At 41.8% G+C, this 24,009-nt stretch overlaps 1 protein-coding gene across 4 annotated transcripts in view; it reads left to right on the forward strand.

Moving 5' to 3' along the window:
* The window catches only part of LOC129331768 (deleted in malignant brain tumors 1 protein-like), a 95,423-nt gene extending 72,074 nt beyond the window's left edge, over positions 1 to 23,349 (forward strand). For all 4 annotated transcript variants that reach the window (XM_054982270.1, XM_054982271.1, XM_054982273.1 and 1 more), the window contains 4 exons: positions 908 to 1,086; positions 5,612 to 6,000; positions 9,332 to 9,594; positions 21,063 to 23,349. In XM_054982270.1, the coding sequence (XP_054838245.1) occupies positions 908 to 1,086; positions 5,612 to 6,000; positions 9,332 to 9,587 (824 nt within the window). In that variant the 3' untranslated portion in view covers positions 9,588 to 9,594; positions 21,063 to 23,349. The remainder of the gene's footprint in view (positions 1 to 907; positions 1,087 to 5,611; positions 6,001 to 9,331; positions 9,595 to 21,062) is intronic.
* Positions 23,350 to 24,009: the final 660 nt, after the last annotated feature.

The raw sequence follows: 24,009 nt of genomic DNA on the forward strand, positions 1-24,009 counted from the left end.
GCCTATAACATTGCCATTACAGAACAGCAAATCATCACTTACTTATTAGATTTACACTTCTGTTACTAAAAATATCTCAGGACACAGCTGCTATACTAATAAGCAAATTCCTCCAGCACAATTCAGATTGGTCAGGCAACTAAAAGGGGAAAATGGTTTTTAAAAAGAAATTCCAATTGTCTTGCATTTGCTTGACTCAGTTTATAAGTCCCTCAACTCCCCTACTTGGTAGGTGCTGCTGATGCTCTGGCAGTTCTCCTCACCCCCCACTCCCCATCTATGGTGGCAGAGGCAGTTTATCTCAGTTACCCCTTTTCTTTTCCTTGATTGGCAGCTCTCTGATTCTCCTGCTCCAGATCTTCTTCTCTTCTATGGATTGGATATGGCTAGGTTAGGATTCCTGGTACTATATATACAGATATGTAGTTTTCCTAAGGTGGTTAACTAGTTCCAAGAATCCTGAGGAAATGACGTCCTGGTGTTTTGAGTGTTTGGGAGCACAACCTATGTTTCAAGCATCTAGTAAGTGGGGAAAGGAGTGAAGACCATGTCTGAGAGAAAAATGGCAGAGGGCTGCCACCATTGCCATGTAGAAGGGGAAGGAAGGAACAGCCAGCTAGTCACCAGTGCAGCAGTAGGGTGCGAGTTCTCTGGCCAGACAACAAGTCAGTGGCCTTGCTGAGGTAGCATTACAAGCATAGTGTTCATATTTTGAGTATTGATGACATCATTTCTCAATCAGTTATGATAATTGATGACATTATTTCTCAATCAGTTATGTGAGCCATCCTTGAATGGACAGTCAAATCCACAAGAATTCCTCTTTAATTAATTGCTACTCAATCATGAACAAAGTTAGGAATTAATGTTTAGTTGTGTGACTCTGTTATTTCTGTCCATCAATTAGTGCTCTCATGTTCTGGAGAATTCATGCATGCATACATCAGCAGAGTCTACCTACAGACATTGGGCTACAATCCCCAGGATTTGCATCTGAACCATTCAGACTCTTCCTGTACACGTGAAATTACTCCAGACTACGTTAAATTCAAGATACCATTCAACGGTTGTGGCACAATAATACAAGTAAGAAAGGGGGGGGTAAAAACTTTGAAACAAAAATATATTATTTTTTGTTACGTGTCTAATTTATATGGGTGGGGGAAGTATTTCTTTTATTCACTGTGTGAGCTGATGGAGACGCAAAACCAGCTCCCTCTTCACCATGGGTAGAAAAACTGTGAGCTGGAAATGTATGTCCCCTACCCCTACCCCAACCCACAAAACCCAATGGTGGCTTGCCCCTCCTACCTCACTTATAGTTAAGAGTAGAGAAGGGCACGAACCACATTACGAACTTTAAAAACCCACGAAATTGGCGATCGCGTGATCGCGATCTGGCGGTTTGTGATTGTCCATGGCCAATGAACCAGCATTCGGAAGAGGCCTAGTTCGGTGCGTTCGGCCGTGGTTCAGGAAGCCAGACAGTCAGGCGCCAGCAATCAATTCTCCTGGCAATGGAGCCGGGGGAATGCCTGAACTCTGTCTGCACTCCTTCTGTCACCCTGGAAACCCGAATGGAAGCCCAGCTTACCTTGCAACCATGGAGCTACAAAGTGGTTACAAGTTGGGAGCTCTTGCTTGCCACTTGCTAGCCTTTGGGGAGAGAGACTGAGAAAGTACAATTGAGCTTGAATTCGGGGGATAGGAATCTATCTCCTCTGGTGCCAGGGCTGCTGCCTGGCTCTGGGGCCAAGCTCAGTGGGCACTTTGGCTGAAAGCTCACATTGATTATTGATCAGTGCCTGATCGGGTCAGGTCTGTGGGAGTGGTGGGCTAGGGCTCTAGTCCCTCCCTCCCTCTGGTGCCAGGGCTGCTGCCAGGCCCTGGGGCCAAGCTCAGTGGGCATCTCAGCTGAGGGCTCACACAGTATTAGTAGTGCCTGATCTGTTCAGGTCTGTGTGAGTGGTGGGCTAGGGCTCTAGTCCCTCCCTCCCTCTGGTGCCAGGGCTGCTGCCAGGCCCTGGGGCCAAGCTCAGTGGGCACCTCAGCTGAGGGCTCACATTGATTATTATTAATCAGTGCCTGATCTGTTCAGGTCTGTGGGAGTGGTGGGCTAGGGCTCTAGTCCCTCCCTCCCTCTGGTGCCAAGGCTGCTGCCTGGCTCTGGGGCCAAGCTCAGTGTGCACCTGGGCTGAGGACTCACAGTCACAGTATTATTTCCAGTGCCTGATCTGGTGGTCAGGCAGCTTGGTGTTCTGGGCTAGGGCTCTAGCCTCAGCCTCTGGTTCCAGGGCTGCTGCCAGGCCCTGGGGCCAAGCTCAGTGGGCACCACGGCAGAGGGCACATAGAGTCATCTCCTTTCCTGCCCTCCTTAATTCTAGTTTGGTGGCACAATGAGTCTTCCTGTTGTGTTGGCCACCAAGGGTGGTTGTGGGGTGAAGTGCGATGGCAGTCCTCCTGGTTCAGTTGTGGAAAGCAATATTGGGTGTGGCTCAGGGGCCACAGAGAGTCCTCCCACTCCCCCCAATTCACCTGTGGGGGCTGTGGAGGAGGCCAAAGAGGTCTTTCCGCAGTGGGGAGAGAATCTCTCAACATTTTGAGGAGGGGTGGGTGGGTGATGGATCCCTGGAGGAATGGTATGTGTGTTATGAAAGATCCCTCCTGTCCCCATCCCAAACTCTTGGTAGTGTCCCCTCCCGCAGTCCACCCCTCACCCTGTCGTCCATGTCCAGCCCCGCAGCAAAGCCTGTAACCGTTCGTCCTCCTTCCCCTGGGACAGATAGTGGTCGACATTTCAATGCCTTTTTGGCTCTTCCTGATGACCCCCGTGTAGTGCAGTGCCGTGCCTGTGATGTCCTGGTGCGCAGGGGCAAAAACCTGAAGCACCTGTCTTTGATGGCCCTGATTTGGCACCTGAAGAGGCACCACCTGAGCCTGTATCCCTCCTCACCTAGTGAAACATCCATTGGGAGGAGAAAGGGAGCCACTAGCTCTTCTGTGAGGGGGGTCAGTGGGAGGGTCACTTTGCCCTGAGGGTGATCCTAGTGGGAGCAGAGCGCTCCAGCAGGCTGCACTTGCGGAGGTTGTCCCTTCAGGGTCTGGGAAAGTGCCACTTAGAACCTCGAGGCTGATGGCTCAGGAGGTGGCTGCTGCTGCACTGTTCCTCAGTCAGACACTCGGGTGAGTACCCGCGCTGACTGGGTGTTCAGGCCCCCAGTCCGAATGTCACGTCCTCTCCCTCCCACGCCGGGAATACCAGCACACTCCTCTTTGGACTGGCAGTTTTGGGGGAATCTTTCTACTTACCCCCCACATGACAGGTCCTCTCCCTCCCATCCTTTCCAGCAAGGCAGGAAGGTGGGTGATGCTGATAGCAGCCTCCTTTGGGCACTTGTGCAGCAGCTCAGGAACTGTTGCACATATAGTTAAGCTGCACGGTGCCTCTATCCATCGCAAATGCTGAGCTCTCTGAGCAGGGGGGAATGGGTCCCTCGACTCATGTCCATCCCGCAAAGGCAGGAAGGTGGCCGATATAAGCTGCTGCTGCTGTCATGTTTCTGTCTCCCCCGCTCAGAAACCACTCTGATCCGTCCAAGCAATGTCTCCTGTCCTGCCCATCCCCTACTTTCCGCACAGGCAGGATGACGGATCAGGTCAGGCCCTGCTTCACAAGGGACTATCCTGTTACTGCTCCCTCCTTGGTTACACAGCTCGTTTGTGATCACGCAACTGATTGTATTGTATACGGATACAGTCAGTTGACAACGTGGCGGCTCCCCTGTCAACGGGACTGATGGAACCCCTTTCAGCTGGGTGGGAATGTGTCCCGCAACTCCCGTCCTTTCCGTCAAGGCAGGAAGGTGGGTACTGTCGACTGCCACCATATTACTCCTCATTGGGGCCCTCAGGTGAGGACCCACAGCTGCTGGGGGATCTTCCCCCTCCCCCTCCTCATGTCAGACAGAACAAGACAGAGAGACAGATAGAAAGATGTATTGAAAAACAAAAACAAAACCATTGGGAAAAGATGGACACACAAGCTTACATATGGATGATGATAGGGAAAGGAATATAGAAAACAATATAGTTATAGAAACATAAAAAAGACAGCTAGAGATGGAAAGAAATAATAAAGGGCAGATATAGAAAGAGATAGATTCAGATAAATAGTGGTGGAATCACACAGGAAGAGACAGAGAGAGATAGAAAGTTGCAAATAGACAGTGAGAGGGAGAAACAGAGAAACAGATAGAACGGGGCACACAGATATCAACCGTTCTAGAAGAAGAAATAGAATGTGAATGCATCAAGGAGATACAGAATTGAACAGAACACGCCACATCCATGGAGAAAAGGATTGAAAATCAAAAACAGAGAAAGAGACAAACAGTACAGAATGTATCAGTATAATGAAAAAGACACTAGAATCTATGCACAAACATTAGAGAATGAATGTTAACAGTTAGAGAATGGTATATGGTTGGAGAACTGTATGTAGAGACAGATAGAGATTCCTGGCTCCTCTGCACCGGGAATACCAGCGTGCTCCTTTTTGGCCTGGCAGGCGGGCACATGGGGGGTGCTGATGGCGAGCGGCCAGACCCCCCACTCCCTGAGGGGAGGCGGTTCATCACCGCCTCCCCATGCCTGCCAGGTATGGCAGCCACCGCCAGTACCCACCTTCCTACATCGCTGGGAATACCAGCATGCTCCTTTTTGGCCTGGCGGGCGGGCACATGGGGGTGCTGCTGGTGAGTGGCCAGATCCCCCGCCACCTGAGGGGAGGCGGCTCGTCACTGCCTCCCCATGCCCGCCAGGCCCAGCAGCCGCCAACAACACACACCTTCTGTACACTGGGCCAACGTCAACCGGTGGCTCTAATTGTATCAAGTGGGAGTTTCCTGGGGGCCTTGGATTGGAGAGGGTATAACTCCAAGATCCCTTTTGCAATCTTGTCCAAACTTGGGTGATGGCTGTAGGAGAGCCTGCAAAAGACTCCCCGGGAATATGCGCTCTCTAAGTGCCACGGGGGCCATTCCGCACCCCACGAATCGTGAACTGGTTCGGCAATGTAAAATGTTCGTTGCAGTTCACAACCTCAGGATTGTCGTCAGCACCAAACCATGAAATGCTGGTTCATTAATTTTTTTTGGTTCGTGCCCATGTCTAGTTAAGAGAAACATCAACACTGATCAGAATTTCAAATCTTGGTTGGGGGAATCCAATTTAAGGTTAAAGTTAGCATTGACCTTAACTATAGCTAAAGCAGGAAGAAGAATTTTGTCCTGGAAGGGTCTGAAGCATATGAGTTTCCAAAACAACTTTTGATCTACATGACTTCGGTTAAGAGCGAGGCAGCATTATGTTTGCAGGGCCCTAAGTATGCTGTGCATTTTTAAAAATAAGAAATGTGTGTGTAACTAGCTTTTTGGGCCCCATTTCTTTTGTTTTGGTGTATGCAGGGGGGGAGAAAGACACTTGTAAAATTCTCAGAGAAAATGTTTCGTAACTTTCATTAGAATGGTTAAGTACAATTTAAAATTAGTTTACCTGCCAATTTACATATGATATTGACATGGTTTCATATTTTTTTTCTGCCTTTTTGCAGAGGAGTACTGAATCTATAATCTATTCCAATGTAATTATGACATCCCGCTCTGGTTATATCATTACAAGGGAACCAGACTTTGAATATCATATTTCATGTGAAATGAAGAAGGACGTAGTTGTTGAAGCAAAGTTTGTTGCCAGAAATCCCACTGACCTCACTAAAAGACAGCAAGGAAATTACCCCATTATTATTGCATTCTATAAATCACCATCTTATCACAGCCGAGTTACAAGTTATCCATACATGGTTCATCTCAATCAGAATTTATTCCTCCAAATCACTCTGAATAGTTCTGATCCATACTTGACAATATTTATTGACACATGTGAGGCATCTCCAAATCATGATGATTTTGAAACCTTGACCTATGACTTGATCAGGAGTGGGTGAGTATGTTTTAAAGAAGTAAGAAGAGAGGAATCTCACTGTCTTTCTAGTTCATATAGTAAAAGAATGAAAGGCTTTTTTTTTGTAACGCATAAAATTTACAAAGGAAAGATGGTCTAAAAGTACCATAGAAACTCACAGTTTTATTACATTGATGCATCATATTTCTTAAGAAAAGTCCAGTATTTCTAGGGGAAATTATGGAAAGAACTTTCAGTCCCAAAGTATTTGATATATAAACGAATCATAAATATGGTATATAGCAGGATGGTTCACATCCAAATATTGTCAAAGACTGGCAATTGAATGCATTGATCTATTGTGTGGATTCATATGTTAATCGTCCTGTCAGAAATCCTTTTGACTATGACCAGCTTTTTCTTTATTATACTTAGAATCATAGACTCATAAAATCATAGAGTTGGAAGGGGTTTAACAGAGCATCTAGTCCAACCCCTGCCAAATGCAGGTACAGTCAAAAGTATCCCTGACAAGTATTCGTCCAGCCACTCCTTGAAGACTGCCAATGAGGGGGAACCCACCACATCCCTAGGCAGCTGGTTCCACTGCTGAATTACTCTTAACATGAAGAAGTTTTTCCAAATGTCTAGCCAGTACTTTCCCTCCTGCAGTTTTAATCTATTATTTGTAGTCCTCTCTGTTGCCAACTGGAACAGCTGCCTTCCCTCCTCTAAATGACAGCCTTTTAAATACTTAGAAAGCAGTCATGTCTCCCCTCAACTTTCTCTTCTCCAAACTGAACATTCCCAGCTCCCTCAGTTTTTCCTCATAGGGCTTGTTCTCCAGGCCCCTGATCATCCTGGTTGCTCTCCTGTGCACCCATTCCCATTTGTCCACATCCTTTTTGAAATGAGGCTTCCAGAACTGCTTGCAATACTCCACAGGGTTCCTGATCAACATGGTATATAGGGAGACAATAACATCCTGTGATTTTGATGTTATGTTTTTGTTGATACACCTCAAAATTGTGTACACCTTTTTTGCTGCTGCATTACACTGACTGCTCATATTTAACTTTTCATCCACCCATATCCCAAGATCTTCACACACACTGCTGTACAAAAGTGTATCTCTCATCCAGTATGGATGCTTTGCATTTTTGTTACCCAGGTAGATAACGCAGCACTTATCTTATTTAGTCCACCTTTCTCACTGAGATTCCAAGAAGACTGCACAAATTTAAAACAATGCAGTAAGAATACTCTAATACCTACAACCAATAGTGTAGTAAAACTGCATCACAAAATTAGAGAACAGGACATCCAAAATAAGCTGATATACACAATGAAACAATAAGGCATATACAATAATGGTACAAAACTGAATTACAAAATCAGAAAAACCATAATGTAATATGTACAATGAGCAAAGTAATGAAAGCTATCCAAAATTTCAGAGACATTAACTATAACCCTAACTACCTTTATAAAATCCCCCTTTATTTTATATTCTATGGAATGACAGAAGTGTTGGAACCTTTCGGATTTCCTCTGGAAGGCCATTCCACAAGGTGGGAACCACAACAGAGAAAGCTCTGGTACAGAAAGCTATTAGCCTTGCCCCTTTGCAGGTGGTCCCTTCTGAAGTCTTTGTTCAAATGAGCAGAGCTGCCACAGAAGAGCATATCAAGAGAGACCCTTCTGTAGATATGTGGTACCTAGGCCATGAAAGGCTCTGTAGGTGATGACCAGCACTTTGAACTGAACGTGGGAAGTGAATTTTATTTATTTATTGAAAACATTTATTAGCCACTACAGTGCAGGAACTCAAAGCCACTTACAAGATAAAAAAAATAAGAAATATACTAACCTCCCCCTCACCCCCAGAATTTAAAAACACAGGTTAAGACTGCTAGTAAAGAAAATTGTTAATTAAAAGCAGTCCTAAAGAACACTGCCTTCAGCTGCCTTCTAAAGATGAACAGAGAGAGGGTAGGCTCACTTCCCTGGGGAGGTGGTTCCATAATCATGGGGCTGCCACTGAAAAGGCCCTCTTTCATGTACCCCCTGAATAAGCTTCTTTAGCTGATGGGGCAGTCGGGAGGGCCTTTCCCTGTAATCTTAACTCCTGAGAAGGAACAGTAGAATAATCAATAGAGCAACTGCATTATAGGAGTAACAAGTATGCTCCACTTAGCTCCCAATAATAGTTGAATTGTGGTGTTCTTTACCAGCTGGAGTTTCCAAGTTGTCTTCAAGGACAAATTAATGTAGAGATCATTACAGTAGTCTGACCTCAAGGTTGCTGTGGCATGAATCCATGTGGCGAGACTGGCTGAGTCATGGTAGGGAGCTATCCTCCGGGCTAAATGTAGAAAGAAGTAAGCATTTTTCTCACGTGAGTCAACTTGCTTCTCTAACAATAATAGTGGGTCCACTATAACCCCAAAGTTCTTAACTGAATCACTGATGGTAGAAAATGGAGGCCTTTTGACCTCATCCCTGGATGAAGTGGTTAGCCTTAGCCCTGGTCCTCCTTATCTTTTCTCTGTAAATCCAGGCAGGAGCAGGAGCTAATCCTTTACAGCCTCTGCCCAGTCCTTTTTAAATAAGGCACAGCATGTTGTGCATGTACAGAAAGGATCTGCAAATGTTTCTAGGATATCTTTATCCCATGCTAGTTTGGGTGCCATTTTGTTTCTTTAGCAAGTTTATGCTAGCCATGTCATGTGGTTGTAGCAAAGCTGCTCTGGTCGCTTTAGAGAGAAATCATGCAGTCCATCAATAAAAAATACACGCGTGTCAGGAAATTGGTTTAGAGGAACAGCTGGAGATGGACCCTTGATATCCAACAGGGCTACTGATCATGAAGAACCACTTAACTCCACAATTAACACTGCTTCAAGCTCCTTCTGTACTTATGGTTGCCAGCTTCCCAGGAGAAGTATGTCCTGTCTCTTTGAAACAGGTTTAAAATGAAGAAATCTTTGGTTGAAGTTTTTCATGGTTAAATAACATCACCAGGTAATTGCAGAAGATCAAAGAGATATTAAAGAGACAGCAAGAAGGACCAGTTTAAGAGCTGGCAACCCTGCAATATCTTCTTTATCTTCCTGAGAATAGTTTGGATAGCTTGGGTAGGAGGAGAAATTAAAACTCTCAGTGAATCCAGAGGCCTATTTGTTTAAATATCTGTTTTTGCTGTTACAGTTAGCATTTCAAAATAATGAGGTTGGTAGCACACACACATGAAATACACACCATCATGGCTTCACTATCTGCAATTAAGTATCCACAGATTTGATCATGTTGAGAATAAGATATATTTATTTAAACAAATCTGGAACATTTGTGATTTCTTTCTTTCCAGATGTATACAAGATCCTACCTATCAAACGTTGCCTTCACCAAGTAACAATGTTGCACGCTCTAAATTCAATGCCTTTAAGTTTCTTCAGGAACACAATACAGTTTACTTGAGATGTCGGATTGAAGTATGCAGATTATATGATTATGCATCCCGCTGCTACCAGGGGTGCTCACATAGAACAAAGAGGGATGCAGATGCACTCCAGAACCAGGAGGATGTAGTTGTGGGACCATTCCAACTTCTCAAAGAAGATTGAAAACACGGTAATTTATTTTCCTTCTCTTGCTATGGCAATGATCCTTAAAATCAGTGCCCCATCTGGTTTTAAGAATGTGTACTTAATTTAGAATTGGAAGACAGAATTGGGATTCTCTTGGTGTACCACCCATCTTGTTGTCTAATAGTCTCCCAGTCCCTACCTAAGCTGATAGAGGTGGTCTCCAGCATGGTGTTGAGGATCGCTATTCATGGGTGACTGCAACATTCATGCTGAGGTTGTCCTGTAAAGAGCATCTCAGGATTTCATGGCTTCCTTGCCAACCATGGGCCTGTCTGGGTCTGGTATTTTGTTATGCAGGTGGAGGAATGGATGAGGATTCCTTTGTCATGGACTATTTGCTTGGGTTTAGACCTACAGGGATACAAAGACTATGCAGGGATGGGGGATGTATTAAAATGATCCACCTAAGGTTGACACCTGTGTCCTGGAAAATTCCTGGAGATTTGGGGAAGTGTCTGTGGAGGGGGGAATTTTTGGGGGGGGTCCACCTAGAATATATGGAGTTTGCTCTCTGAAGGTGCCATTTTGTAGTCTGGAGATCAGTTGTAATTCTGGGAGAACTCCAGGCCCCACCTACAGGCTGGTATCTCTAGATCTGTTCCCAGAGCCAGATGGATCCAAATGGCTTTCTGATGGCTGTAGGGGGTTTGCCTGTTGATATGGCTGGTGCTTCTGTTGATGCCCTGGTTGAACTCTGGGATGAGGAAATGTTCTGGGCAGTTGACAAGATTACTCCCAGGAGAGTCCATGGACTGGCTGTGCCAGCATGCCATTCTGACCCCCAAGAATGACAAGGCTGCCATCATTAATGAAACACAACTCCCTCGAAGGGGCAGAAATAGAGTACAGATCTTTTTTTTTATTATTTAACATTTTTTATTAGGTGAGAATATTAATACATACAACTTTCAAATAACATCTCAATATCATTTTCCCCCACCCTTTCCCTCCTCCCCCTTTTTCAGGACTTCCAACAGCTTTCCAACCCTATATCTTAATCTATTCCTAATCTATCCCCTTTTTCTATAACTCATTATATCATGTTTACATTCTGCTTTGTTAAGCTAAGCTCTATCTGTTAGCTTCAGATTTATTATTATTAACTTAAAATCTGTTATCTATTACTATCTGTTAACTTCAGATATATTTAAATTTAAGCTAACAATTAAATAAAATATCTACTTTGTATTGTCGAAGGCTTTCACGGCCGGAGAACGATGGCTGTTGTGGGTTTTCCGGGCTGTATTGCCGTGGTCTTGGCATTGTAGTTCCTGACGTTTCGCCAGCAGCTGTGGCTGGCATCTTCAGAGGTGTAGCACCAAAAGACAGAGATCTCTCAGTGTCACTGAGTGTCACCAAAAGACAGAGATCTCTCAGTGACACTGAGAGATCTCTGTCTTTTGGTGCTACACCTCTGAAGATGCCAGCCACAGCTGCTGGGAACTACAATGCCAAGACCACGGCAATACAGCCCGGAAAACCCACAACAGCCAATATCTACTTTATTAATTTTACCAATATCTATTAACTCCAAATCCACTTAAATTTAAGCTAACAATTAGCTAATACTTCTCTCCATATGGTAAAGATTCCATCTCTTCCAGTAAAAAAAACAACATTATAATAATTTTTGAATTGCCATAGTTCCCCTTTCACGTCCCACTTCTTTTCTAAATATGTTTTCAGTCTTCCCCAATCAGTAAAGAATTCTGCCAGATTCTAATCTCTCAGCTTTCTTGTCATTTTGTCCATTTCTGCCATGTACAGCAATTTATACATCCAGTCTTCAATAGTTGGTATTTCTTGCACTTTCCATTTCTGCGCATATAAAAGTCTTGCTGCCGTTGTCATATAGAATAGTAATGTTCTGTATTGCATAGGAACATCTTCCATAGTTAAATTCAGTAGCAATAGCTCTGGGTTCTTCTTTATTTGGGTCTGCAAAATCTCATTTATTACTTCTAAAATATCTCCCCAGTACTGTCTAGCTACTTCACACGTCCACCACATATGATACAATGATCCTTCATGCTTTTTACATTTCCAGCATTTATCTGACATATTTGCATTTCCAAGCGCAATTTTTTTAGGCGTTAAATACCATCTATAAATCATCTTATAGACATTCTCTTTAATACTGGTACAAGTTGAAATCTTCAATGTAGTTTTCCATAAATGTTCCCATGACTCCATTGTTATTTCTTTGTGACAGTTAATTGCCCACTTCACCATCTGTACTTTGACTGTCTCATCCTCTGTATACCACTTCAAAAGTATTTTATAAATTTTTGATATCTTCTTTTTATTTTCTTGTAGTATAGTCTCTTCCAACTCTGAGTTTTTCCATTTGATTCCTCCTTTTGAACAATCCGAGATGTAAAGGTCTCTAATCTGTCTATATTGGAACCATCCATAACAGGAGGATAACTCTTCCTCCGTTTTGATTCTTACCATTTTTTGTTCCATAATCAGTATCTCTTTATATGGTAAACATTGTTCTTCATTATAGATAGCTCTCGGATTGATCACTTCATATGGTGCCACCCAAGAGGGGATACCTTCACCCAGATATTTTTTATATTTTTTCCAGATCGTGAAGAGGCTCCTTCTAATATAATGGTGCAAAAACATAGACTCAGCTTTTATTTTATCCTGCCACAAATAGGCATGCCATCCAAACAACTTCTTATAACCTTCCAATGTTAAGAGTTTGCGGTCTTTCAGTGACATCCACTCTTTTAGCCAAACCAAACATATTGCTTCATGATATAATCTAATGTTTGGCAACTGCAGTCCACCTCTTTCTTTAGCATCACACAGAACTTTCATTTTTACTCGAGGTTTCTTGCCTGCCCACACAAAGTCAGAGATCTTCCTCTGCCATTTTTCAAATTGTTTTGTATCTCTAATAATTGGAATTGTTTGTAATAGGAACATAATCCGTGGTAACACATTCATCTTAACTGCCGCTATTCTTCCCAGCCATGACAGATTTAATTTATTCCATTTAATCAAGTCTCTATCAATCTGTTGCCATAGCTTTTCATAGTTGTTCTTAGATAAATCAATATTTTTCGCAGTTATCTCAATTCCAAGATATTTAACTTTATGTGTTACTTCACAATCAATAAGTTCCATTAACTCTTGTTGCTTTTGTTTAGTCATATTCTTGCATAGTGTCTTTGATTTATTCTTATTAACATAAAATCCAGCCAGATCTCCGAACTCTTTTATCTTATCAAGCAACTTCGGCATGTTTTGTATTGGGTCTTCCACTATAACCATCACATCATCCGCAAAAGCTCTAACCTTGTAGGTAAATTCTTTAATCTTTATGCCTCTTATAGTATCATCTTCTCGTATTTGAATCAATAGCAGTTCCAAAATCAAAATGAACAACGATGGAGATAATGGGCATCCCTGTCTTGTACGCTTTCTTATTTCCAATTTTTTTGTTAAATCGTCATTTACTACAATTGCCGCACATTGGTCTCTGTATATTGCTTTTACTGCTTGAATAAAATCTTTTCCCATTTGCAGCCTCTCCATTGTGGCAAACATAAAATTCCAGTTCAAATTATCAAAAGCTTTTTCTGCATCCACAAAGAAGAAACCAACTTCCTTTTCACAATGTTTATCGTAATATTCTATAGCATTTACTACAGTTCTCAAATTGTCTCTAATTTGCCTGTTTGGAAGGAACCCTGCTTGCTCTTCTGCAATAAACTCGACTAACCAGTCCTTTAATCTCTCCGCCAAAATTTTTGCAAAAATTTTGTAATCATTATTTAACAATGAAATAGGATGATAGTTCTTGACATTGCTTAAATCTTGATTTTCTTTTGGTATCAATGATATATTGGCCTCATTCCAAGACTCTGGTATCTTTTGTCCTTTTAAGATTTCATTCATTACCACTTTCAAGAAAGGTACCAGTTCATTTTCCAATAATTTGTAGAACCTAGCCGTAATTCCATCTGGGCCTGGTGCCTTCCCTAACTTAGTCATCCGAATAGCCTCTTTTATTTCCATCTCTGTTATTTCTGCATTCAGCTTTTCTTTCCATTTTCCTGATAATATTGGTAAATTGATCTTGTTCAGATATTGATCAATAGTGTCCAGATTCACTTCCTTTCTTTGATACAGTTTTGCAAAATACTTAAAAAAAGGTCTACTAATAGCCAATTGATCTGTTAACGTCTTGCCATCTTCTTGAATCTTGGTTATTACTTTTTTCTCCCTTTTCTTTTTCAGCTGCCACGCTAAATATTTCCCAGGTTTATTCGCACCTTCAAATGACTTTTGATTCATTTTTTTCAGTTCCCACTCTAATTCTTTATTATTCATTACTCTCAGCTGTTCTTGCAAAATTTTTATTTCTTGATACAGCTTTTTCTTCCCTGGTCTTTTCTTTAATTGTAACTCCTTGGCCTTTATCTTTTCCATAATTTCTTGCCTTTTTTCTTCTTTTCTCCTCTTGTCTCTTGCATTTAAACCCATTAAAGTTCCTCTAATCACTGCTTTGTAGGTGTCCCAAACTTTATCAATTGAAACATCTTTATTTAGATTATATTGTATAAAGGATTTGGTCTCTCTTTGTAGTAGCACTATATTATCTTCTAGTTGCAGCATATCTTCATTTATCCTCCATCCTCGTTTTTTGGTGCCTTTCCCAAATTTCCACATTACTGGATTATGATCTGAGCCTACTTTAGGCATTATTTCCACATCTTTAGTCCACACCGCCAAATCTTTGGAGGCCCAGATCATATCAATTCTTGATAATGTCGAGTGTCTCACAGAATAGAACGTGTATTGTTTTGTTTTAGAATTACTTCTTCTCCATACATCTTCCAAATTTTCCTGATCTTTAATTTCAAAAAAGGATTTTGGCAAAAGTCCTCTTTTTTTGTGAGCAGCCTTCGTTTTTTTATCATCGTCCAAATTTGTTACTCCATTAAAGTCACCTGCCAGAATTATTTGAGCATATGTTAGTCCATCCAGTTGGTTCTGTAAATCTTTAAAAAAGTTCTCTTTAGCACCATTAGGTGCATAAATCCCAATCAAAAGTATTTTCTTTTTATTCCAAATTATTTCCACTGCTATATATCTAGCTTCCAGATCATTTAAAATCATTTTCGGTTGCAGCTCCTCTTTAATATATAAAACAACTCCTCTTTTTTTCTGATTTGACGCAGCTGCAAATTCTTTCCCCAGTTTAACAAATTTTAAATATTTCACATCTTGTTTCCTAATATGTGTCTCCTGCAGACAAATTATATTACAATGTTGATTAGATAGCCAGTGGAAAGTAGCTTTACGTTTCGAAGGTGAATTTAGTCCGTTTATGTTCCAAGATATAATTTTGCACTCCATTATCAAATTTTAGATCTTTTGGGTAAGTCTTTTTCATAGTCCTTTATGAACATTTCCATCTCCTGTCCAGATCTGAGTGTTCTTCTGGTCTCACGAAACTCAAAACTCAATCCTTCTGGTATTTCCCATCTATATCTGATGTTCAATTCTTTCAACATTTGTACTAGTTCTCTGTATTTCTTCCTCTCCAACAAACCCCCCCTAGGAAGTTCCTTCATTATTCTCACTCTTTTTCCACCAATTTCCAGAGGGTTTTGAAATTGCTTACTCACAATTTCTTTTCTTGTTCTTTTCGTTGTAAATTGGACTATTATATCCCTTGGTAGGTTTTTTTGTGCTGCATATTTTGAGTTGATTCTGTATGTCACATCCAGAAAGGCTGCCACTTCCTCCGGTTCCTTATTCAAAAATTCTGCTAGTACTTCTGAAATCTGCTCTTGGGTTGATTTCCCTTCCACTTCCAGGACTCTGCGAAATCTAAGTTGTTTTTCTATATGCTTACATTCCACAGCCATTCTCTCTTTCAAACCCTTGGTTTCAAAATTCACTTCATCAGTTTTCGGCATCAACACGCTTCGCTTTATTCAAACACCTTTGTGAAGCTCCAAAAAATGTTATATATCCATAAATATTATAACTGGATTTAAAGTAGTTAAATACTGTAGTGAAGCACGGGTATCAAGCTAGTACTTAAATATTCGTTTTGCATTTTTGTAATTTTACTTGTTAAAATATTTAGTAACGTATTTTTTGGATTCATCACAAACTTACTGTGCAATCCTAAGGCCCCATCTGGCACCCACAGCCATGCATCAGCATAAATGCAGCGCAACTTGTCTGCTTCCTAAGGACTTTCTCGGGAAAGTTGGGCCAGCCAGCCAGGCCAAGCGAGTTGCGGCCAGGAGTGAATGTGCCATCGTTGCTCAGGCAATGTTGCCAGAATCGACCAATTGCAGGGCAGTAGCAGTTGACAGCACCATGATTATCAAGGGAAAGTGTATCCAGTCCCAGGCAGCATTTTCCATCCCCAGCTGCCATACCACTGCCCCACAGGAAGAGACCCCCAGGTTGGGCTTGCCGCACACCAACTGAGACACTTGCCCTGAGAGGAGCCCTGCCCCAGGGGGATGGGACATTTACGGTGCAGATGGGGTGCTTGCCCACTTGCTTGTCCAACCTTGTTCCCAACAAAGGGCAGGCTGGCAGCAGAAACACCACTCACTTGCAATCTCCACCACCACTGCTACTGCTGTCCCAAGGAAGATGCATCCCCTCTCTGAAAAGTGAGCCCAGAAAGGTGGCAGGACCCATTGAAGGCCACACTTGCAGCCTGCACCACTTGGGATCAGGCCCCAGGTCCCAAAGGGGTGGAGAGTGTGTGGGTTCTTCAATGAGTGACAGGAATGCCCATTGGAAACCACGTGAGAGACCAGAAGGCCCATTGGAGGTGATGGGAGTAAAAAACGCCTATGGACTTGTGACAGCACCATTTGAACACATCACTGCACCACAAAGATGCAAGGAGAACACGGGTTGTACCTCGAGAGCCATGCTCCTGTCCTGAGGTAATGCCCCCCCCCCGAGTGGACTGATGGCCTACAGAACCAGAGAAACCACTTTGGGGGCCATCATCCACCCCCTCCCTGTGCCAGATTTCTCAAGTCCATCCCTACCTCCCCAAACAGCAAAAAGGAGGGTGGTCCATCCTCCCAGAGGAGGATCCCCAGAGATCCCATCATGTTGCTCCACATCCCTCACCTCCTGGCAGCAACTCTCCTTCCCCCATATGCAGTCGTTATCAGGCTGGCTTTGTGGTAACAACGGCTCAATCCCTTCCTTGTATATTAAAGTTATATTTGCTTCTTGCCAAGGTAGTGGTATATGCTTTCTCTCTTGTATTTCATTCATTACTCTTTGCAAGGGTATTGCTAATATATCTTCACAACATTTATAATATATTGCCTTTAATCATTCTGGGGATGGTCACCTAGTCTTGAAACAGGCTGTGGCCCATCCATTTCTAAAGAAGTCTGACCTGGAGATCTCATTAACTATTGACTGGTCTCAAACGTTGGAATCATGAACAAGATAGAGGTAGCTGGACAACGTCAAGCTTTCATTTATGAAGTGGATTGTTTGGATCCTTTCCAATCCAGTTTCAGGACTGATCATGGCACTGAAACAGCCTTGATAGCCCTCGTGGATGACCTGCATCAGGAGATGGACAGAGGGTGTGTGACTGTTTATTTTCCTGGACCTCTCAGCATCGAGAAGAAGAAGAAGAAGAAGAAGAAGAAGAAGAAGAAGAAGAAGGACAGCATGCTTATTTTCTGCCCTTCTGGACAGATTAGTGCCACACTCAGAGCGGTGAACAAAGTCTGCATTATTATTAGTCCCAAAATACAGCTGGGGAGCAGAGTGGCTGATTCTCAGCCCAGCCACTTAACCACTATGCAGCTCTCAATCATGGTAGCCTTCTGGACTGCTTTTCCAGGTTAGGATTGTGGTGATTCCAGTCCGAACTGGTAGGTTTCTGAAGGTGGTGCTGAGGGACTGCTACTCAGCCCCTTGGCCTTTGGGACTCTTTAACATGAAACTGCTGGGTAAGGTCATCCAGAGATTTGGGCTGGGTTGTCACCAATATGAGGGTGACAGTCAGCTTTATCTGCTTCTAGCTGATCCCAGGGAGGCTGTGGAAACTCTAAACTGATGCCTGGAAGTAGTTTTGGAGTGGATAAGAGCTAGTAAACTGAAGTTTAATCTTGATAATACTGAAGTGGTACTGATGAATGGAAGGTTGTACTCTTCTTGAAGGAACAGGTCCATAGTCTGGAGGGTAATCTTGGATCTAGGCCTACTGCTGGATAAGTAAGTTGCAGCTGTGGCCAGGATTTCCTTTTACTAACTTCAACTGCTTAGCTAGCTGTGGCCTTTCCTAGGCAGAAACTATCTGGCCACCATGATGCATGTGCTGGTTACATCTAGATTATATTACTGCCATGTGCTCTGTGTGGGCTTGCCCTTGAAAAGTGTTCAGAAACTTCAATTGGTGCAGAATGCTGCTGCCAGGATATTGACTGGAGTGGGTCATAGGAACCATATCACTCCAGTATTGTCCCATCTATATTGGCTTCTAATATATTTCTGGGCACAATTCAGGGTGCTGGTATTGATCTTTAAAACCCTATATGGTTTGGAACCAACATACCTGAAGGAACATCCTTATGAACCTACTCACCCACTGTGGTCATCTTCTGAGGCTTGGCTTTGGGTGCTACCACTTTCTGAGATTGGGCAGATAGCATGGGAGAAGACCTTCTTGGTTGGTGCACCAAAACTCTGGAATTCTATCCCTGTGGAGATTCATATGTCCCCCTTTGTTGCCATTTTCTGCGAGCAAGTGAAAACACTTTTGTTTTGTTTTGGGTTCCTCATTGATCCCTCCTTTCTGTCCAGTGTTTCAATTGTTGTTTTTACAATAATAACAGTGTGCTTATCTACCACCCATCTGGATAGATTAGTGCCCACTCACAGCAGTGAATAAAGTTTGTGTTGTTGTTATCCCCACAATACAGCTGGTGAAATGGGGCGGAGAGTAGTGGCTTACCCAAGGCCATCAGCTGAGCTCATGGCAGTAGTGGGATTCAAACCAGCAGAGTGCTAATTTGCAGCCCAACCACTAAACCACTTTAGTACATATTTTAGCTCAAGTTTTAATTGTTTGAATGATTTGCTTTTTGTTGATGTTAATGGTTCTGTAATTTTATTTATGTTTTATTTATTTATGTTTTAATTTGTTAGCCACATTAGTAGCCATTATGAGGAAGAAAGGCGGGGTATAATTTTTGTAAAATAAAACATATTCAAGAATAGTTCCAAAGAATGCAAGGTGATACTGAATAAATTGCTAAATTTGATAGCCTAATCAATTTAACCACATGTATTTTCCTGTATCAATTTATTTTCTGGTTGTGTGAGTGAAAATGTAGTAGTATGGAAGTCTATCACACAGCAGTGCCATTCACATAGCTGTACTCTACATGGATCCCACTGTAAAATCACCATGCATTGGAAAGATAATTCTCTCAGTCCATTTTAGGCTGTATCTGTAAGTGCTTTAAGAGGTGGAACTCTCTAAACATCCCTTCATACAGGCTCTTCAAAACCTATTCAGCTTCTTAGTTAAGATCTTTACTAATAACAAGATAAGAACAATTTTAGTATAGAAATAATGTGTTATTAATAACGGGGGGTTGGAGTGCTGTTGTAAGTCAACATTGAAAAGGGGGGAAGGGAGGGGTGGGGAAATATATTCATAGGAATTGAAATGGATTGTATTTGTATCTTAATTTGACTATATTGACCCATCCAATAAAAAAAAATATTATAAAAAAAACCAAAACCTATTCAGCTTCTTAAGGAAAACTGATTTTAAAGGTTTCATACACTATAAGAATAAAGACCATACCTTAAGAATAAAGCACAACGAAACAAAATCATTGGAGCACAACAGAGGACCATTGTGCATGGCACACTTTAGGCCGTTAATGCTGAGCTTTCACGCTGATGGGTGCTGAAACAGCTAGAGGTGATTTTGGTGTCTGTTTTCTTATTCCAGACAAGTTGACGTGTCTGTTTGAAGCCGCATTTTGTGGGGGCTGAAGCGGACATCATTATTTTATATATTAAAAAAATTATATGCATGGTAACATAGTAATGTTGAGCTGTCCCATGCTCACTGGAGAGGCAATTGGTGGCAGAGTTCTGGGGCAAAATGTACTTTTGGTGCTTGTTCTACTCTCATTTTTTTTAAAAGCCAAGCCAGGAAAGAGTTAAAATGCTGCTGCTTCATTCCCTCGGGCAGCTTCTTTTTTTTTCTCTTTGGCATTAGGAGAAGCCTAAAACAGCAGGAAGGGAGAGAGGGAGGGGAAAGCAGACATTTAACCCTTTCATGGCTTTTAAAGCCAGCAGGGAATAAACAGCGATGTTAGGACTTGTTTCTGGCTGTGAAAAAAATAAAGAGAGTTTGTGCATACCTGGGAGGAAGGAAGTGAACGGAGAAGCAGCCTTATGACCCTTACCTTGCTTTACTGATAAATATGGCAGAAAAGGAGTTCAGGGAGCTGAGTAGAGTGGGAGTGGTTACCGACAGACAGACCAATCAGCTCCTGGGGGAACGGAAGATGGGGGCATAAGAAGCAGAATGGGAGTATAGTGTTTCACACAGACATAACATGTGGCAGCATCAACTAGGCATTAGCTTAAAAAATAAATCACAGAATGTGCGCAGGGGGGAAATATGAGGAAAATGTTGTATCTGCGTCAAATCACTAACTTGGACATCTGGAAATGAGATGAACATGGGAAGCAGAATGGAGTACAATATGCTGAAAAATGACCATGCAGATGATACCAGTTTGGAAAACCAAGATTAAAACTTTATTGCCTGTGGCAGGACAGCATTTTATCTTTAATGTGTTTAAAACATTTTCTATAAAATCAGAAGTCAACGCAGAATATATCACTGTGCTGTATGAAACCTTTTTCAAAAATCCTTTTGCTTTCAGAAGCCAAAATAGATAAAAGAGCCTATATGAAAGAGTTCTATGAGTCATTGCCATTTTATCACCTTCTCGGCAGCCCTGACGATTGATTTATCATTCAGCTAATTGTGTAGGATATCTGTGTTGATAAATTCTTTGGTACAGATGGAGACAGTATCTTATAACACCATGGTAAGATATAGATTAGATAGTACTGTCATTAGATTGGAACCAAGTCTAGTATTTCGGTAAACTTAAGCATAAAATGCAGCTCTTGGCTATTAAGAAGAATTAATATGAGCATATTCATCAACTGATGACTGCAGATGAATGTGTAAATTGCTTCTTTCAAAAAGTATTCTGTCTAAGATGATGGGGAAAGGAAAATGTCAGGATGTTTGATCTGGGATAATTCATATCTGTCAATCATCTCTTTATGTTGTTGTCAGCAAATGATAAACAGACAACTGTGAACAACTAGCATACATGTAGTTACCAACAATTTATTCCAAACTGTCTTTTTTATTTTCAGAATTGGAGAAGCGTGCAACTCTCACAACAGATGTAGCCATCAGTTCATTTGCTGTTACTACTGTTCTTTTGGTACCATACTGTTTGTTCTATCTCGCTTATTTCTGAGTAGCAAATTGATGAAGGGGAAATTACAAGATACATACTGATCATTGGTATGTCACTGAACCAGTCTATAGAATTGCATTTTAAAATTCCAGCACAATATTTCAAAGTGCAGCTTTTGAATACAACTTTTAAAGTGATCGGTGTCTTCCAAAAAAAGTTATTGAAATTCTTGTTACTGATAGTCACACAACCCAGTTGTCAAAGTATTGGGACACGGACATTTATTCTAATCAAAATCAAATTGTTCATCCAATTACTTTGGTTTGTGAAATGGCTGTCATCTTTTGTTCCTAACTATTGTATCTTGATAAATAATCACCATATGGCATGTATGTTAATTAATCATGTGATAGCCATTTGTATATGTTGCAATGTAAACACTAGGCATCAGATATCTATAGTGGCCACCTGGTAAACTGTCATGGCTTATTTATTTAAATAAGAACATATATGGAATAGTCCTTCACAATAAATAGCAAGCCTTGCTCCAGGTGTGATGATTTCAAGCTCTATAAGTTTGGTATATTTCTTTGACGAGCATGTAATGCTGGCCAAAAATGCAAAAAAAAATGTATTTTGATTTCAATTTATTTGCATTAAATTTTCTACATCCTTCCAAATGAACACTATGACATTTTTTCATCATCTCATCAACAAACACAACTTTATAAATTGGAATGATAAATGGAAATAAAGGATTAGGATGAAGTGTCAGTCACCTTTGTCTTGTTCCAGTATTCTACTCCAAAGTAAGGCATTTTGATTTGTGTCATTTAAACTATTCTCACTTTCCTCAGATATATTCATCTCCATTTGAAATCCCACAGTATATGTTAGAAGTTAGAACCTTTTCTCAATGTCAACAGTGAGCTTTGGATTTATGAATTAGAACTGAAAAGCTCCTGTACCAGTAGAGTACTTTCTGTAGAGTACTTGCAATGAATCTCCACATTCTATGGATCAGAAAGGAGGGCTTGTAATTGTAAAGGAGGCCTTCCAAACACTGATTACCAGTGAAGCTGGATCTAGTAGCAACAGGGCCTGTGGCTTCTGCTATATAACGGGATGAACATTACCACTACCTCTTCTTCCCTAAAATTTAAAATTGCCTTAGGACAGCAGAAATACTCAGTTCACCATGAGGCTACAGATAAATGTTCTCCACATAGTAAGAGGTGCTACACATTTAAGTAATAATCAAAAGAGTGCATCCACACATTAGCTAGATTCAAATATATGCAAGTGATAGGGCTGTAAAGTCCCCAATAGGGGCAAGGAATCCCCTACCCATGACTTCCTTTTCCACTACCACAGCCAAGAGGAGAAAAATAACTTCAAACAATCACTGTTAGACAATGGTCTGATGTCACTTCTGCAGAAAACTCATGCAGAAAACTCAGAAGGAACATCAATCTTCTCTAGGAATTGTTGGAAACTCTATGGTTTTATCATAGATTTTTTGGCAATTCCTATAGTGGCATGACATTACTTCCAGTTTTTCCCCAGAAGTAATGTCATGCTGTCACCCACAGAGTTTCCCATGTCCCTGCCTCCCCAGTCTCTTACTGGTGGCCAGGCAGTGCCTGGCAACCCTAGCATGAGAATCTCAGACATGCAAGATGACTAGCTGGCCACTTCCATCTCTTTCATCAACATCCATGAAAATACATACTTATTGTAACAGAAAACGTTTAAAAACCATGGATCCACTTGGACACTAAATTACAACATTTGATTGCTAACACAGCGGGTACAAAAAGTGATGTTTTAAACTATTCAACCACTGTTTGCTAATCCATAACAGTACTGCCAAATTTCAAGCCTTGGTTTGTGTCAATAAAAGGCAGCAGCAGTGTGGGGAGGGAGGGGGGCTTTGCACAGCCACTTTGACATTTGACTGAGAACTTTTGGGAGCTAGGCCTGCCAGCAACCATTAGGCCTAATGGCTATCTCAAGGGCTGGTGGCAAGGTCTTCGGGCTCTGGCAGGGTGGCCTCTGCTGCTGCTGGTTCATACTCTGGTCTTCCTCAGCCATAGGACCCCCTCAGCTTTACCTCTGAGCATTCTGTGTCATAGTCACTGGACTGGTCAGAAGGGATCGTAACACAAATGTATGTTGATATACTATTATCTCTGTACACGATGATTGTTGGTGCCTAATAAATAAAATGTTGGAACTTGTCTGTGGCTGTCCACTTCAAGGCCAAGAATTCCATTTTCTCTGCATGCAGATGATAATTTCCCTCTGCTGCTTTGAGTGTCCTTAAACCATATCCAATAACTCAAAGTTGACATTCCTGCCACTGATAGAGAACAGCACCAAGTTCTTCATTGGAGGCATCCACATGTAAAATAAAAGAGTAACGTATTTGGGTGTGCCATTACTGGAGGATGGAGAAAAAATTAAATGATCAAGTAGCTCATTCAATATGATCTGCAGTCTTAAACCATTTTACTAGTTGTGTGGATAATATATGTCCAGAAATCCTTCTTTGTCCAGCCATCTGCTTCCTCCTATGGGTTGATCGGTGAGATTCATTTGTGTTAGATCCTATGGAAAAGTTCAGCAGCTCATACAAGGGTTTTACTATGCAAGAAAGGTCTGGGGTATACCCATCAGTCATCCTTAAGACTTTGGTCAGTTTCTTAGTTGTGAATCTTCTCGGTTGTGTTGTTTCATCCAACACCTTTGCTGCAACCTTCTGTATCTCCAGTTTCATTAGGTCTTCTTCATGTGAATCCAGTATATATCTTCCATCTCCCAGTCAAGATTGAGTTCCTTTCGCATGTTAACTATGTGTTCGGGAATATTCTCTAGAGTATCTTCAGCCTTCGTAGAAC

The sequence above is a fragment of the Eublepharis macularius genome, chromosome 6 (genome assembly GCF_028583425.1).
Source record: "Eublepharis macularius isolate TG4126 chromosome 6, MPM_Emac_v1.0, whole genome shotgun sequence".
Lineage (NCBI taxonomy): Eukaryota > Metazoa > Chordata > Lepidosauria > Squamata > Eublepharidae > Eublepharis > Eublepharis macularius.